General features: G+C 34.7%; 1 protein-coding gene across 1 annotated transcript in view; it reads left to right on the plus strand.

Moving 5' to 3' along the window:
• COL5A2 (collagen type V alpha 2 chain) overlaps positions 1-16,027 on the plus strand; it is a 146,761-nt gene that overhangs the window by 71,089 nt on the left and 59,645 nt on the right. The window contains exons 2-7 of the mRNA XM_078451101.2: positions 745-969; positions 4,008-4,021; positions 8,293-8,325; positions 9,660-9,692; positions 10,662-10,715; positions 15,860-15,970. Of these exons, the coding sequence (XP_078307227.1) occupies positions 745-969; positions 4,008-4,021; positions 8,293-8,325; positions 9,660-9,692; positions 10,662-10,715; positions 15,860-15,970 (470 nt within the window). The remainder of the gene's footprint in view (positions 1-744; positions 970-4,007; positions 4,022-8,292; positions 8,326-9,659; positions 9,693-10,661; positions 10,716-15,859; positions 15,971-16,027) is intronic.

Consider the following 16,027-nt stretch of genomic DNA (forward strand, 5'->3'; position numbering starts at 1 on the left):
AGTATTTGGCAAATATTATATAATAACTTACCATATTGTTGTGGTCTGGAGTCCCCTTAATTAATTTTTATGCGAAGATAATTACTGCATTGCCTTTTTAAGCTTTGCTATTCCTTGAGTAAACACCTTTAGTTTAGCAAATACAGTCCATGAAATGGAACACTATTATTCGTTTTCTACGTTCTGTTTAAAACTAATTTTTGAAAACCCATACACTCTTTTTAAAGTTTTTCTTCACGGTGCAAGAATATATATTGTCATCTATTGTTGTGGGATTTACTAATCTAAAATTTCTAGGGAATTGAAAATCACATAAAAGTTCACCAAACCCGGAAGTTATATATTCCCTTTTGAACTATTCTTTTCCTCCCCCTTTCAAATGGTTTGTTTTTATCTCTTCTTACTGATTTTCCTATGTTTGGTTATCTATACCTTCACAAATGAAATCTTTTGGGAAGCATTATCTGATTAAATATATCTCCTTTGATCACTATCACTTTTTTTTCTTCCCCCATCATGCTGGGCTAGAAGTATAAGCATTTCATTGTGAATTGCATTTTGCTTTGTATGTAAATACCAAATAAAGTAAGTTCATCTGTATATTGCCTCCTTGGTAGGTTACTGCTTAGCCCAGAATTTTTAGAACCCACAAGATGACTCCCCTTTTTAAGTATTTCCCAGATTCCAAAATTTCAGAAGATTACTAACCTCCTTCCCCCCCCCCCTTTTTTTTTCTTATTCTAGAAGGATATGGTGAAGAAATAGCCTGCACTCAGAATGGTCAGATGTACTTAAACAGGGACATTTGGAAACCTGCCCCTTGCCAAATCTGTGTGTGTGACAATGGAGCCATCCTTTGTGACAAGATACAGTGCCAGGATGTACTTGAATGTGCTGACCCTGTAACTCCCCCTGGAGAATGCTGTCCTGTCTGTCCACACACAACTGGAGGTGGCAATACCAATTTTGGTAAGAATGCTCAAGGCCAACTCAGAGCTGGTCCAGTGACTCACCTTTATAGTTGCGGTGGTTTCTGCTCTCAGAATTCAGCAACCAGAGAGAATAATTAAACCACTAGTCAGAGGCGTTTGGGGTTAATGGTTTTGCTCACCCACTTTATGTAACATTAGTGAGAGGGGGGGAAATAATTCACTGTCTTCTTAAAAACCAGGGGAATTTTTGGCTGAATTTGGTGGTGTTATGTCTAATTTGAGAATCTCTTATACCACTTAAGATGGTCATTTGTTACCCTATCCATGCTGGGTACCTCCAAGATATTTGTTGGTATTCTATGAGGTACATTAATGTCCAAGAGGAGATCTAGAAAACATGCTTATCTTCTCTTGTGCCAAATTTGCTCTTGAGAATGGAATGATTATTTCTAATGTAATTTAATGCTAGAGTACCCTCTCTTACATTGGCTCACAAATGCAGAATGCTTTTAATGATGGCTCAGGAAGACAAGAGAATGGGATAGATTTCCTGGAGAAAAGGATGATATAAATTACTGGTTTTTAAAACTTATTTTGGAGAAAAATGCCTGTGTTTAATATAGACTATGTATTTGAATACATGTGTTAAAGACACTTACATATAAGAGAAATAAGTTCATATTTTGTGAACCAGGTAAGATTAGCATTAAACTATTAGGTTATTTGTTTTAGCAGAGTCCTGAATGGTGACATGCATACCTCATTGTCAACATAGTGTCAAGGCTTTATTTCCCCCGGCCAAAAATTCCATTGCAAATCACAACAAATTTAATGAAGTATTCAACCATATTTTCATGGAAAAATTAGAGAGTAGTTTACCAACTCTCCTCTTGGATATCATTCAATAGTAACAATATGCCTTGAATAAATAACCAAACTCAAAGTTTAGCAATATAATGAAGAAGGTATAAGAGAAAGAATTAAAAACAAGACACCTAAGGGCTATCCAAAGCTGATGCAATGTGCAACGAAGCTCCAGGAACAAAGTAAAACTAAACCTGTAGAGATATGTCAATAATATCTTGGGACAATAATGACAAATTAAAAAAAAATAGGGGCACCTAGATGGCACAGTGGGTTGAGTGTCTGACTCTTGATTTTGGCTCAGGTCATGATCTCACAGTTGCATGAATTCAATCCCCACACCAGGCCCTGTGCTGACAGTGTGGAGCCTGCTTGGGATTCTCTCTCTCTCTCTCTCTCTCTCTCTCTCTCTCTCTCCCTCCCTCCCTCTCTCTCTCTCTGCCCCTCTCCCACTTGCACTGTCTCTATCTCTGTCTCAAAATAAATAAATAAAAACTTTAAAAAATAAAAAAACCAGCAAAATATGTGACATTCTACAAATAGCTGGGTTTGAAAAGTCCAGTTTATTCCAAAATGAATAATAAAAACAGAGTTAGCAAGAGCACTGATGCAAAAATACTCTCAGGAAAAAAAGGTGGGAGAGTTTGGCTAAGTTTACCAAATAACACGCTGGTAAATACCACAAAATGGATAAAAATTATGACCATTTCACCATAAACTAAGTAAAACCTAGTGAAGTAATTTATTAAGAAAGGCCTACATTAGAAATACAGCAAAAATTAATGATAAGCAAGGAAGTGGAAGCAAAACCAAAAACCATCATAGGGAAATGAAGATGACATAGGAAGAAGCACAGGAAGAATCAATACTGCCATAACATAGATAACAGAGCTATGAAAAAAGGGCTTTTGGTTGAAAAGTTGAAATAAGATATTTGGCAAAGATGAATAAGTATTCTTGATAAAGATGCTTGGTAACTTAGTACCAAATGGCATTTCATTAACATGGTAAAATACTTACATGTCAGCATAGAAGCTTTATAATATTTAATACTAGAATCGCTTTCTCCAGACTCAGAGATGGAACATGGATATCCATTATTACCATTACAATTTAATATCTGAACAAACAATTAGATAAGAAAAATAAATAGAGGTTTAGAAATGAGAAGAGAGGAGGTAAAATGATTAGTTGCATAGAATATAATTGTGTACTTATAAAACTTAGGGGAATGAGGTAAAAAAATACTAAAAAAATAAGTGCAGTGTAAATTTAACAAACAAATTAATAAGTTTGCTATATACAGTCACCCCATAGAATAAATAATAGGAATAAGAAATACCTCATTTATAATAGCAACAGATGGGATAAAATGGCTAAGAATAAACATGTGATGTATAAGATCTATTTGAAGAAAACTATAAGACAGGGGTGTCTGGGTGGCTCAGTTGGTTAAGCTTCTGACTTCAGCTTAAGTCATGATCTCACGGTTTGTGGATCTGAGCCTCATGTCAGGCTCTGTGCTGACAGCTCAGAGCCTGGAGCCTGCTTCCAATTTTGTGTCTCCCTCTCTCTCTGTCCCTCCCCCACTCACACTCTCATTCTCTCTCAAAAATAAATAAACATTAAAAAAATTAAAAAAAAGAAAACTATAAAACAGCACAAACTCAAATAACAACTTGAATAAATGGAATGTCCCATTATGTTTTGGGTTAGGAAGACTAATAGTAGAAACAAAAAACAGTAATAGCGACCCCCTCTGGGGTGGGGGTGAAATGTGGGAACTAGGGGAAGGGAGCAAGATGGAAGGAGATATTTTCACTCTATAATTGTATACCTTTAATGTATTTTCGTTTTTCAGCCATATGAATGAATAGCTTACTCAAAAAAGCATAAAAAAATATAGGATATTGATTGAAAATTCATTACAATTTTAATAGTTAATTTTATAATTTAGTGAACTTTAAATGCTATATGAATGGTGTGAAGGATAATCAAATAATGTTGGAATTTTCCAAAGGGATGCATATTTTGCCTGTAATGGAAATATTGATCAAAAACAACTTTTGAATTTTGTTTACTGGTAATAGGGAAACCTGTTTAGGTTAAATTCTGACTCCCCAAAAAACCTATTATTGAAAATAAATATTTAGGAGATTTTCAATTACTGTTTCTTCATAAAATAACATATTTATTCTTTCCCTTTTATAGGTAGAGGAAGAAAGGTAAGTTTTACTTTGCATAGTTCCATTTTCATAAATTTCTTTTTTATTCTATGATAACTGTTCACACAGGACTGTGCTTTGTGTATTTGAAAGTCTTTTGTAAAGTACAATTCTTTTGTAAGTACATACCATATAGATAAAAATATATAAACACAGTTCAGCTACTTTGCTTATAGATTACAACTGCCTCTATTTTATTCACTTTGTTAATTTTTGTTTATAGATATTTCTTCTAGAAGGTTGTAAATCTCTTAGGGATTGAGACTGTGCCACATGAGCCTTTGAATTACTTACATGTATCACTGTACTCAGTATATACCTTGCACATATTAGAAGTGCAGTAACTGCTTAGTGGAAGGAAGGAAGGAAGGAAGGAAGGAAGGAAGCAAGGAAGGAAGCAAGGAAGGAAGGAAGGAAGGGGGGAAGGGTAGGTGAGTGGGTGATAGCTGTTGTTCAGTGGGGTTGTGGTCCTGCTTCTATTGGTTGGGAAGTAAAGATATGTCTAAAAGAATTAATTGAACACTTTACCAAACACACATCACCTTCTCTTCTCTCCCCTTCTGCCATTTCAAGGAGCCTAAAATCTAATCCCAGAGGCAAGCCTTACACTCAAGAGGACAATGTATGACATTGTTATGAGCCTAGATACAGTTGGCCAGTTTAGCTACTTGTCATCTGGATATGGGTAATCCCCCTGAGTGAAGAGAGTTACATTCCCTTGGAATTGTTCTCAGTTTTCTAGGTACTTTAAAAACTGTGTCATTTGCTTCAGTCTTATCCAGATGGGATGGGCACAGGGATCAGGAATGGAAATGGGAAGTCATCCCAAATTTCATGGCAGATATTAGGCAGATTACCAGCGACTTTAAATTGCCTTTACTTTTGCATACAGTAGAACTTCAGTAAGGTGATAAAGCAATGCTACACCTTCATGGTAAATGAAAGTGATGCTATCAAGGGAGGTCCTGGCTACTTTTATACTTTTGGATTAAAAAGGCAGTACCAAAAATTGTCTTATTTGGAATAAATATCAGTGAAGCTATTTAGATTTGAATATATGTCAAATGAATAGGTCTAAAAATACCAGCTTACATTTATTTACATCTGAAATTAAATCTGAAGTTTTCCAAAGGCAGTATGGGACAGCTGGGAGAAAGACACACTCAAACCAGCTGCCAATTTACCACATTCTAGTTATGTGCCGCTATATTCATGACTCTGTCATTTATTATCATGTGCCATCAGAACTATCAGAGCAGAGTAATGTTATAAAAATTTATTTTGTGCTTGGCTTATATTAATACTGTTGTTATTTATAATCTATTCTCTCATGCATGTTAACCCCCAAATAATTACTGAGCCTTTGTTATATCCCTGTATGAGGCAAATGATACAGATGATGCAATGGTGGGCAAAACACTGTGACTGTCTCCATGGTATTGGCATCCTAGAAAAGTGGCGAGGCATGTCCATGTGGCCTTAAGTGATAAGTAACAGACAAGAGGTAAAATTAAACTGTAATTCACATCTGAATCAGAGTATTTGAATGTTATCTTTCCCAGTGAGTATGAAAATCACATTTAGCAAAAGTTCAGATAAATCTTCATTGCATATAAATTAACTTATTCAAAGCCCATATTATTTTTTATTTTTTATTTTTTGAAAGCCCATATTTAAAAAAAGCAACAAATACTTACATTAGTGGCTTATTTCCAAAATAAGAATTATCACAGAATCATTAGAAAAATTTATCATGGAACCTGATAATGTAACACTGAATCCCATATCAAGTATTGTGGAGCAATAAAAAGTTTGTAATAAGACATCAAAAAACTTACAATTTAGTTGAGAAAGGTACAAGCAAATACCATTCTCCTAAACACAAAGTAAGAGCAAAGGCTGCATTGTAATTGCTGGTCTCATAAAATGGAGATTTCCCAGTCATTCTTAGTGGACTATTTCATTTTTCTCTCTTTGGTTGAAATAATTTCTCCTCACTTTTTACTTGTTTTTTCTAAATTTATTCCAGAAATAAAGATTTTTTTTTGAGCATTATTCTCATAAAGTCCTTTAGGTGTTCGGCACACATTTACCTACCCTTCCTAAATAATTCAAATTCTTTCAGCATCTCAAAGAAAGCCCTTACAGCTCTTAAAAGATGAATTTTTATTACTTTCAGATTATGTTATAAATGGAAAGACCCAAGCTAGAAGTTAGGAGACTTAGAAATGCAGAAATAAGCCTGCTCTGTTTTACTGACCATATGTGTTCATCCCTTTCTTCTCTAGTCTTTTTGTAGGTTGTCTTTTAGTCTCTTGTGTTCTACCTTGAACTTAACTCATATAGAGCTCCCTCCTGCCTCTGTAGAGAAATTTCCCAGGGCTGAATTATCAATTTATTCCTGACTTCCTAATCTTGGCAGTAGAATCAGCAGTGATGATCAGGGTATTGTTCTGCTATTGAATCCATTATTAAGACTATGATGATTGTAAAATAATTTTTAAATATCACTTTACAAAATTTTGTCAGAGGTGGGATACTACTGGAAGGATATAACTAAATTGTACCTATCAGGAGTACACTTAGGAGATCTGGATCAAACACCCAAAAAATATGTATGATCTTTAACCTACAACTTCAACTTCTAGAGATACACCATAAGGTATTAGTTAGAGGTACTACACAAATATTTATAAACAAGGGTATTCATTGTAATGATATTTTTAATTGTAAAAGTGAAAGTATAATCTAAGAGTAAAATACTGAGGCATTGATTAAGTAAACCAAGTTCAGGTAAACAATGGAAAACTAAGAATACTACAGTGTTAAAAGTGGTTATCTCCTGGGTGTTGGGTATAATATTTAATTTCTTTTGTAAGTTTCAAAACTTTACAATATTTTCAAAATTCCCTGTTAACCAATATACTTTTTATAATCAGATAAAAGAGCAATATATGTGAAAATAAAAATTAAATAAAATAGAACTCATTATTCTTTTTTAACATTTTTTAAACATTTATTTATTATTGAGAGACAGAGTGTGAGCAAGGGAGGGGTAGAGAGAGGGGAGACACAGAATCTGAGGTAGGCTTCAGGCTCTGAGCTGTCAGCACAGAGCCCGATGAGGGGCTCGAACTCATGAACTGTGAGATCATGACCTGAGCCGAAGTTGGTCGCCTAACCATCTGAGCCACCCAGGTGCCCCTAGAACTCATTATTCTTGCTTCTTCTACATTTTGGATATAATCCTTAATGTAGTCATACTTTGCAATTAACCAGTAAAAAGCATTATTTCATACTATATTAATGGAAATTAATATGGTCAAGAATTTATTGAGGTTTTCTGTTAGACAAAACGAGGATGTAAAGTAGACTTGATCATAACCTTAAGGAGACCAAAATCTGTTGGAAGACAAATTCAAAAATAAATAATACAAGTAGATACATGGTAAAATAGAGGTATATGAAGGTAGAATTCATCCAATATTATTTTACCTATGTACTTGAAATCATGCTCTGAGAATACAATTTTTGAGAGACTGAAGTTCTAAGAATCCCAACTACATCTGTTATGCTTGCTACATCTATTATAAAAGGCAATTAAATTGTCCAATGTTATTTCCTTTATGTTATGATTGTTTTTTGTGTTATTTTTATCTTCCTATTCAGTTAATATTTTGTCTTGATTTTCTTCAGATATTGAGAATTACCTAACCAATATAAGTATGTTCTTTCTTTCTTTCTTTCTTTCTTTCTTTCTTTCCTCCTTTTGAAGATGAGCAAACTTACCTCTTGTTATTTCTCAGATTCTTCCATGAGTTTTAAAAAAGGTGGCAAGAGTTTTAGGAATGGCATCTGATAAGTTACTAAAACTAGGTGGCATAGAATATGAGTGTGAAAATTCAGCATATCCAAGTTTTGTATTTTCTCTGAGTTTTCAGTCTTTGGGTAGTTTTTCCTATGGTGCTTTGACTTTACATCTTTTTAATCACAAGTATTTCTTGGTCTAGTCAGTTCTTTAGATTTATTCACTATAAAGACTGAAGTTATGCATTTCAAACATCGGATTGATATTTTTGTGTCTTTCAGATGAGTAGTAATTTTTTTCATCAATAATGTCTGACTACTATAAATATTGCTTCTTTTCTCATTTTTGTTTTTTACATTTCTTACATAGAAATTCTCAGTGTTTACATGGAATATTCTAGTATGATATGACTATCCCCACCAAGCTATTATATTTTGATAATTGAACAATTTTTGCTTCATAGGGACAAAAAGGAGAACCAGGATTAGTGCCTGTTGTAAGTATATGTATATATTGTTTTCGTGTGTCTTTAAAAAACTTAGCTATAGTATAGTTTTAAAGTTTTGCATATATACACACTCTTGTGAAAATGGATGTTAGTTATGTTATAACCAAGCTATAGTATAAGACAAACAAACCAAAAGAGGTTAATTCTTTAATATACTATTTAATGTTTATTTATTACAATATTCCTGACTTTTATTGTCCCATGACTAAAAATGGAAATCAGGGTTTTCTAAAGTTAAGCATATTATATATGGATGTAAAATGATAGTTAACATGTATATATATATATATATATATATATATTTATATATTTGTATATTTATATATTTTGCATGTTTATTTATTTATTATGAGAGAGAAAGAGAGACAGTGCTAGCAGGGGAGGAGCAGAGTGAGATAGAGACAGAATCCCAAGCAGGCTCCACACTGTCAGTTCCCAGCTCCAGTTCTTACGAACTGGGAGATCATGACCTGAGCCAGAACTAAGGGTGGGCACTTACCCGACTGAGCCACCCAGGTGCCCCTATTTTTTGTGGTATAAATAGTCATGTAATCCAAATAAAAGGCATGACTTAATGTTCCACACTTCTGGATATATATCTTGCCATTTTCCTGATTGAAATTTCATATTGTATAAGAGTTCTTAAGACTTGTTTAGACTTGTACATGATCATAAAGTATATTGTTAAGTGGGATGAAAATTCTTCAACCATCAGTTTCATAGATCTCAAAGGAGTTATCATCACTCTGTCAGAAGAAAAGTATATGCATGTTGATTTATTTGGCAGTGTTTGACTTTTTGCTTTGCCTTGAAATTGGCTTGTTTTTAACAAAGATTACCTAAAAAGTAAACCATTCATATTGTTGTCTTTCATTTAAAAACACTTATGTGTACTTACTATGTCTTACATGCTATTTTAAGTGCTTTACAAATATTTGTCTTCATGACAACTTTGTGAAGGAGGTAATTTCATAATCATCATCATCATTTTATAGAAGAGGAACATGAAAACATAAAGTAATAAGTAATTTGTCCAAAGTCAGACAACTGGTAAGGGATAGAGTTAGGATTTGAACCCAGGCCTCTTGGCTCCAGTGTGGTGCTCTTAATCCCTATAGCAGTCCTGCCTCTGTATATGAGAGTTTAAATTAGATAACATCTTAAGGCATAAGCAAGGAGGACATGGGCATCAATTGACAACATCTGTTTGCTCTGAAAAAATTCACTAGGGCTTTTGTTGTTATTCTTATTTGTTTGACTATTGATTTTTCTTAAACTCTATTGAAACTTCATCCTTACAGATTATCTTGTTTATCATTTAGGTAACAGGCATACGTGGTCGTCCAGGACCAGCAGTAAGTAGTTTCCTCCAACATTCATGGTACTCTTAAGTTCTTACAGTTACTGAACATCTTTATGAATATTATATCCATCAAAAGACAATAGAATGAAAACCATGATGCTTGGTTTCTTGAAACGTTTTGTTTTGAAACATCTTCAAGTGTAAGCATTCCTTTGCAGCAATGAATGATATATAAAAGATCATTTCATTCTGAAATTGATGAACCCTATTTTTCCTCCATGTTAGTGTTTTTATTGGCTATGTGAAAGCCAAAATGATCTATTGTTACATTGTTAATTTTAGATTAGCTTTACTCATTAAGACACACTTACCTATTGTTTGGCAATAATTAAAGATAGACTACGTTTATCTGTTTAATGAAACAAACTGTTAATTTCATCTGTTAATGAAATTAAATCGTATTTCCATAGAATTTGAGAAATTATACAGCAGAATAGCATATTACTGGGTTAGCACAAAAGACTACTGATTTCAGGTTTGGATTAGCAGTAGCATTCTAGGTAACTAGACAGAAAACACATACATATATTCCCTCAGATCATTGATAATTTAGGGTTTGCACAACTATGTAGTTCTAAAAATCCAAACTGTAGGTTTTTATGGCCATAATGTAGTGACAAAGGCTTGCTTAGGACAAGACAGCAAAAATGATCCTCATAAACTTTGTAATTATCATTCAAGCAATATATTTAGCTCACTGAGCTCCATGATGCTATAATGTAACACTTAATTCTTTAATTCTTTACAGACCTTTAAGCTTCATTGCTAATATAAATAGCCTTTCTGTGTACACAGAGCTTTTATACGCACATGGCTTTATTTTCTACAGTCTTCAACTGAACTGAATTTAAAAAAAAGTGATATTTCTGTTTTCCGATTTTCTTAGATCAAGCAAACATTTAAAATAAAAACATCTGAAGTATACGTGTTTTGCAGACTTAATCATCACTTTCCGTTTCAGGGGCCTCCAGGATCACAAGGACCAAGAGGAGAGAGAGGCCCAAAAGGAAAACCTGTAAGTTGATGGCAGAGTTCCCTTTTCAGTGAAGTGTACCATGTACCGGGTAAGCCCGTCTATACCACGTTCTCTGGATGCAACAAAGAGTTGGTGGCACTGTTTCTCTCTCATCTCTATTAAATGTGACAGAATTCAGGTCATGAAGTGATTGTGGGTCTTTTCTGATTCAGAGGAAAGTATCACATGGTAATAATTACCTATTATCTTTTTAGGTAACACAAATGACATTTCTTTGTCCCTCGTGAGGTCAAAGTAAAATAAAGTAGAAAACCTAAGGAAACATAATGAATACCTCATGTTATTTTCAGAAGTTGTAAATCATGAGTGAACAATGCCAGGAATGTACTGTTGAGATAAAACACCAAAGTTCTGTGATCTGTGGTTGCTGCAGGGATAACCAAACTGGATAAAGGAAAAAAAATTATTAGAGGACTAAATTTTATTTCAAGTGGTTGTACAATGAATTTATTTCCCAAATAACACTCTATCTATTTTCACTGTGCAGCTGCTGCAGAACTATCAAAGGAGTCATTTTAAAAATCAACAAATCCATTACCAGAACAAAGGGAACACCTTTAAATTTAAATGATCAACTTGATACCCTGGAGATAAAACATGAAGATATTATATAACACATGCCAGATGTTTTTTCTTATTAGCAAGTCCTAGGATAGCGATTCTGTTTCTTTTTATATCTTACCCTCAGAAACTAATGTCTTTCTGTATTAAATAACTTGCTTAATTTTTGTATTGCTATCATTATCTTATGTTTTAATCAGAAAAACTTGTGCTGTTTAATTTTCTGTCTAATGTCTACTAAATTTAACTCTCTAGGTTTTTAGCTTTCCAAATATGTATTTATACATATTTGTATGGGAGAAATAGATGAGCAGGAGAGCAACAGACAACCTTGAATATGTAAATAAAGAAAAATGTATTTTAGATCATGTTGCTTGGAACTCTTGCCTCTTGATTCATCTTTGAATACGTTTGACCAAGTATTGCATGATGACAGTACTACAAAATTGGGGCTGGAGTAATGGATGGTATTGGCAGGCATGCAGGTAAATGACAGTACCCCAGGGAAATGGGGCATAGTCTTATATGTGTGCAGTAATGCTATGTTCTGATTATCTTATGCTGGTATTCATTCTTCACTGCTGTTCTACTGAGCTGCTTCATGAGTATTGGTGACCTGAATACTGTTAGTAGCTCTCTAGATGCCTGTCCAAGGGTCTAGAATGACATAAACAAGTAGAAGATAATTTCAATTAGGTGGAGGGTGGTGGCCATGCAGTAACATTGTGCATCAATGTACTTGTGCCCAGGATAATTGATAACACTTAGTCCTAAGTCTAGGTGGAAGTTACTATAGAAATAGTGATTGCGTTTTCAGAATTCCTTGTTAGGATTCAGTGAGTCTGCTGTCACCCTGTCTTCTTTTCTTAACTTAGTGTGTGATATGCTGCCCTTCCTATCTTGGTTAGCCCTGAGATAATCAATGGGAATTAGGGGTGTGTGTGTGCGTGCGTGTGTGTGTGTGTGTGTGTGTGTGTGTATTTAAAAGAGTGAGGAGTAGTTATTTATTTGGAATTAAGCAAAAACAATCCTGGCAGTTGCCCAAATAGGCAGTCTGTTCCTCTGTTAATCCTAGCAAGCAGTGGGATGATAGTTTTTAACAACTGTCTCATTAAAAAAATGTGCCTATACTTTTGCTGATTTCCCTGGTGTAAATACTTCCACTATGGCCAATTGCAAGATACTGGCATGATGTTACAAAATATCCATTGGTAGAGCATTTTGCCTCAGGTCCCAAGACTTGCAGGAGCTGCTTAACTAGACTAAAGCTGTGGCTTGCACAACGTAGGGTGGTACTGCAATCATAAATACCGTTTTCTCCTCCTGCTTCCGTTACCATCAGACACTACAGAATGCTCACTATGTAATGCATGGTTTCTCAGCCTCAACACTATTGGTATTTGGGGCCACATAATAGCTATGCATTGTAGGATGGTTGGCAGCATTCCTGATTTCTACCCACTAGATGCCAAGTAGCAACACCTGTCCTCCTCCCACATACAATTGCGACAACAAAAATGTCTCTTGATGTGACCAAGTGTCTCCAGGGGAGGGGAGCAAAAGTGCTCAGGATTGAGAACTACTGTGATATAAATACTCTCCGGAAGTCTTCATGACTCATCAGTGACCCCCAGGACTGTCTCTTATCATATGTCCTTAGTTTTAACTAAGTAATGCTAGTAACTTCATAGTGACAAACTAGCCATCTGTCAGGAGATAGATAGGGTGTGCTGAGTTCTAATTGCATGTGACACTCAACCTCTGTAGATCTGTTTCTACATATGTAAAATGGGAAATATGCTATATTTTACCAACTCTAACATTTCATAATGTGTGTGTGTGTGTGTGTGTGTGTGTGTGTGTGTGTGTGTGTATAGTGAATAAAGTTCCTGAGGACTGAGGTAGTTAGTCCTTTCTATTTGTGAATGTTTAAAGGTCGCCACCTAGTGGTAATCTATAAGTACTTTGTATTGTAAATGGCTGCCTGAAATTAGTACTAGAGTATCTTCAGGAATGGGAGAGAATGATGATAAATAGAATATTTACCTTAATATAAAATGTATGTAATTCATCTCACTTGGAAATATGAAAGTATATATTTTAATGTGTTCCCAAATTATATTTTTGTTTTCAATGTTTATCAGTAAAACTGCTCATGTATTATATTTTTTCTTACTTTCACTTATAATTATGTTCACTTAATTTTGGATAACTTAAAAAATTTTTATTAATTTTAATCTCAATTTGTAGAAGTGTAACTCATGTAGGCTATTTAGAGGAGATTCTTTGGAGACACTGAATGCATCATGAAGTCAATAGAAAAGTGGGCTGTCTTCAGAATAAGACTTTGAAACATGATTATTAATGTTTCACATTAATTAATCACGGTGGAGGGTGGTGGCCATGCAGTAATCACAGATTAATTAATCACAGAGGGATGGAGAAAGCATATGATTTTTGAGGATCAATACCACCCAAACCTCTCTCTATTCTCATTGAAACTAAATGCAGTTTTTGGTTTTGTCTTTAGAAATCTTTTTGGGAGGAGACATGTTTTAGTTCATTTTTTGTATACAATGATACCTGGTTATCAGTTAGCAATTTCATATTTCAGAAACACATTAAAAGTTTTCCACACAAGGCTCTGAGTAGATCATACTACTAACTTTGTCTGTGCCACCATTGACAGTATGAATTTCCAGCTCATGTTGCTCTCATGTGTATGATCAGGAATCCTAGACAGCAATTTACATCAGCCTCTTATGTCTAATGAAAAGAGTTAAGTGACTCTACAGTGGTTTAAGAGTCAGAAAGCATTTGACTTGATAAAGGATGAGAATAATTTCCTGAGAAATCAGTTTTCAAAGTGTTTTTCAGACTATCTACTTCTATTTGAATAGATGCGTTTGCTTATCTTCTACTCTTTTAAGAAATACATATATCTATATGAATCTATACAAATATTTGAATATATTAATTAAATTATGCCACCCTCCCCAAAGCCATCATATGCCAGCTGCCCCCTTTCCCACCTCATCTTGTTTTATATGTCCTCCTTCAGCTGTATCAGCTCATATTTGAATTACTTTTGTAAGCCAGGAGGTGTTCTCATGTTTAGAGAGGAGAAGCTTCTTTTTTTAAACTCCAATTCACTTATCATATTTTTCTTGATCCCTGCTTCTAACTATAAAAATCATATTGACTTTGAGTTCTTTGGTCCTTTCTTTCTTTTTGAAGACTGTTAAGACTCTTCAGGGTTAAACAGACAGAAAATACTTCACAAGACTTGTGGGAATGATGAGGTTGGAGGACAGAACATTTCCAGAACTGAGGACGTGGCTGTTCACCAAGCTGCCTTCAGAATGTGGGTTGGGAGGAGGGTGGAATTTGGCAGCTAGAAATCATTGCTCACTTCTCTGAGAACTAGACTTGGCTGGATCACTGTGCCTTTTCCTCTGTTTCTCATTGGTCTGATCCACCTTTAGGGGTGGTAAGAAAAACAAAGCATGCCAGAACTTAAGTAGTAGAATAAAGAGGATTGAAATGTGAAGATGTAATAAGCATATATCGAGGGTCTACTATGTGCCAAGAACTATACAAAACATCAAAATATTAGAAAGATTAAAAAAGCCACAAATACCAGTCAAGGAGCTTCTATATATATGTACACACACATATGTATGTATATATATACACACACATATACACATACATACATACGTATATATGTGTATATATATATATATATATATATTTTCAGTAGGAGGAGGTTAAGCAAGCACATATATAGTTAACCATAATCTAAGACAGACATGTGAATTTAGAACTTATTGGTTAAATACCACAAAACCAACCAAATAAGGAAGCTTATTCTAGAATACTGGTGAACTCAATAAAATTTTATAATTATTCCAAGACAGCTCATTACTGGGGATTTAACACATCAAGACTAAAATTCTTACCCAAAATATACCATGCCCCTAAGCAGAGGCTGTGATCCGTGCTGAAGTCAGCAGTGTCAGCAGAGCTGATGAAATTGCTGTAGTTGGCTGGATTGCAGTCTATTTTTTTTAAGATTTTATTTTTCTTAGAGAAGTTTGAGGTTCACATCAAAAATCAAAGCAGGCACAAAGAGCTCTCATATATGCTCTGTCCCCGTACATGCATAGCCTTCCCCATTATCGACATCTCCCATCAGAGTCCATAGTTTACATTAGAGTTCCTCTTCGTGGTGTACACTCTGTGGGTTTGGACAAGTGTATACTGATACATACATCATCATCACAGTACCATTCATAGTGTTTTCACTGTCCTAAAATTCTCCTGTGGTTTGCCTTTTGATCTCCCCATTCCCACCCCAACCCCTGGGAACCACTGATCTTTTTCACTGTTTCCCTAATTTTGCCTTTTCCAGGAATGTCATAGAGTTGGAATCATACAGTATGGCTATTCATTTTAAACATAATGAACACTTCCTCTCCATCAAGAAGTCTGTCTTTTAGATTTCTACTTAAGTACATATTTGGCAATGGGTTCTAATGAGCATGGGCTTGTTTTTCCAGGGTCCTCGTGGTCCTCAGGGAATTGATGGAGAACCGGGTGTTCCTGGTCAACCTGGTGCCCCTGGGCCTCCTGGACATCCATCCCACCCAGGACCTGATGGCATGAGCAGGGTAAGTTCTATATATTGTTGACTGTTATATTTAGATTATATATTAGTTTTTAATTTT

Source organism: Panthera onca, chromosome C1, assembly GCF_046562875.1.
Source record: "Panthera onca isolate mPanOnc1 chromosome C1, mPanOnc1 haplotype 2, whole genome shotgun sequence".
Classification (NCBI taxonomy): domain Eukaryota; kingdom Metazoa; phylum Chordata; class Mammalia; order Carnivora; family Felidae; genus Panthera; species Panthera onca.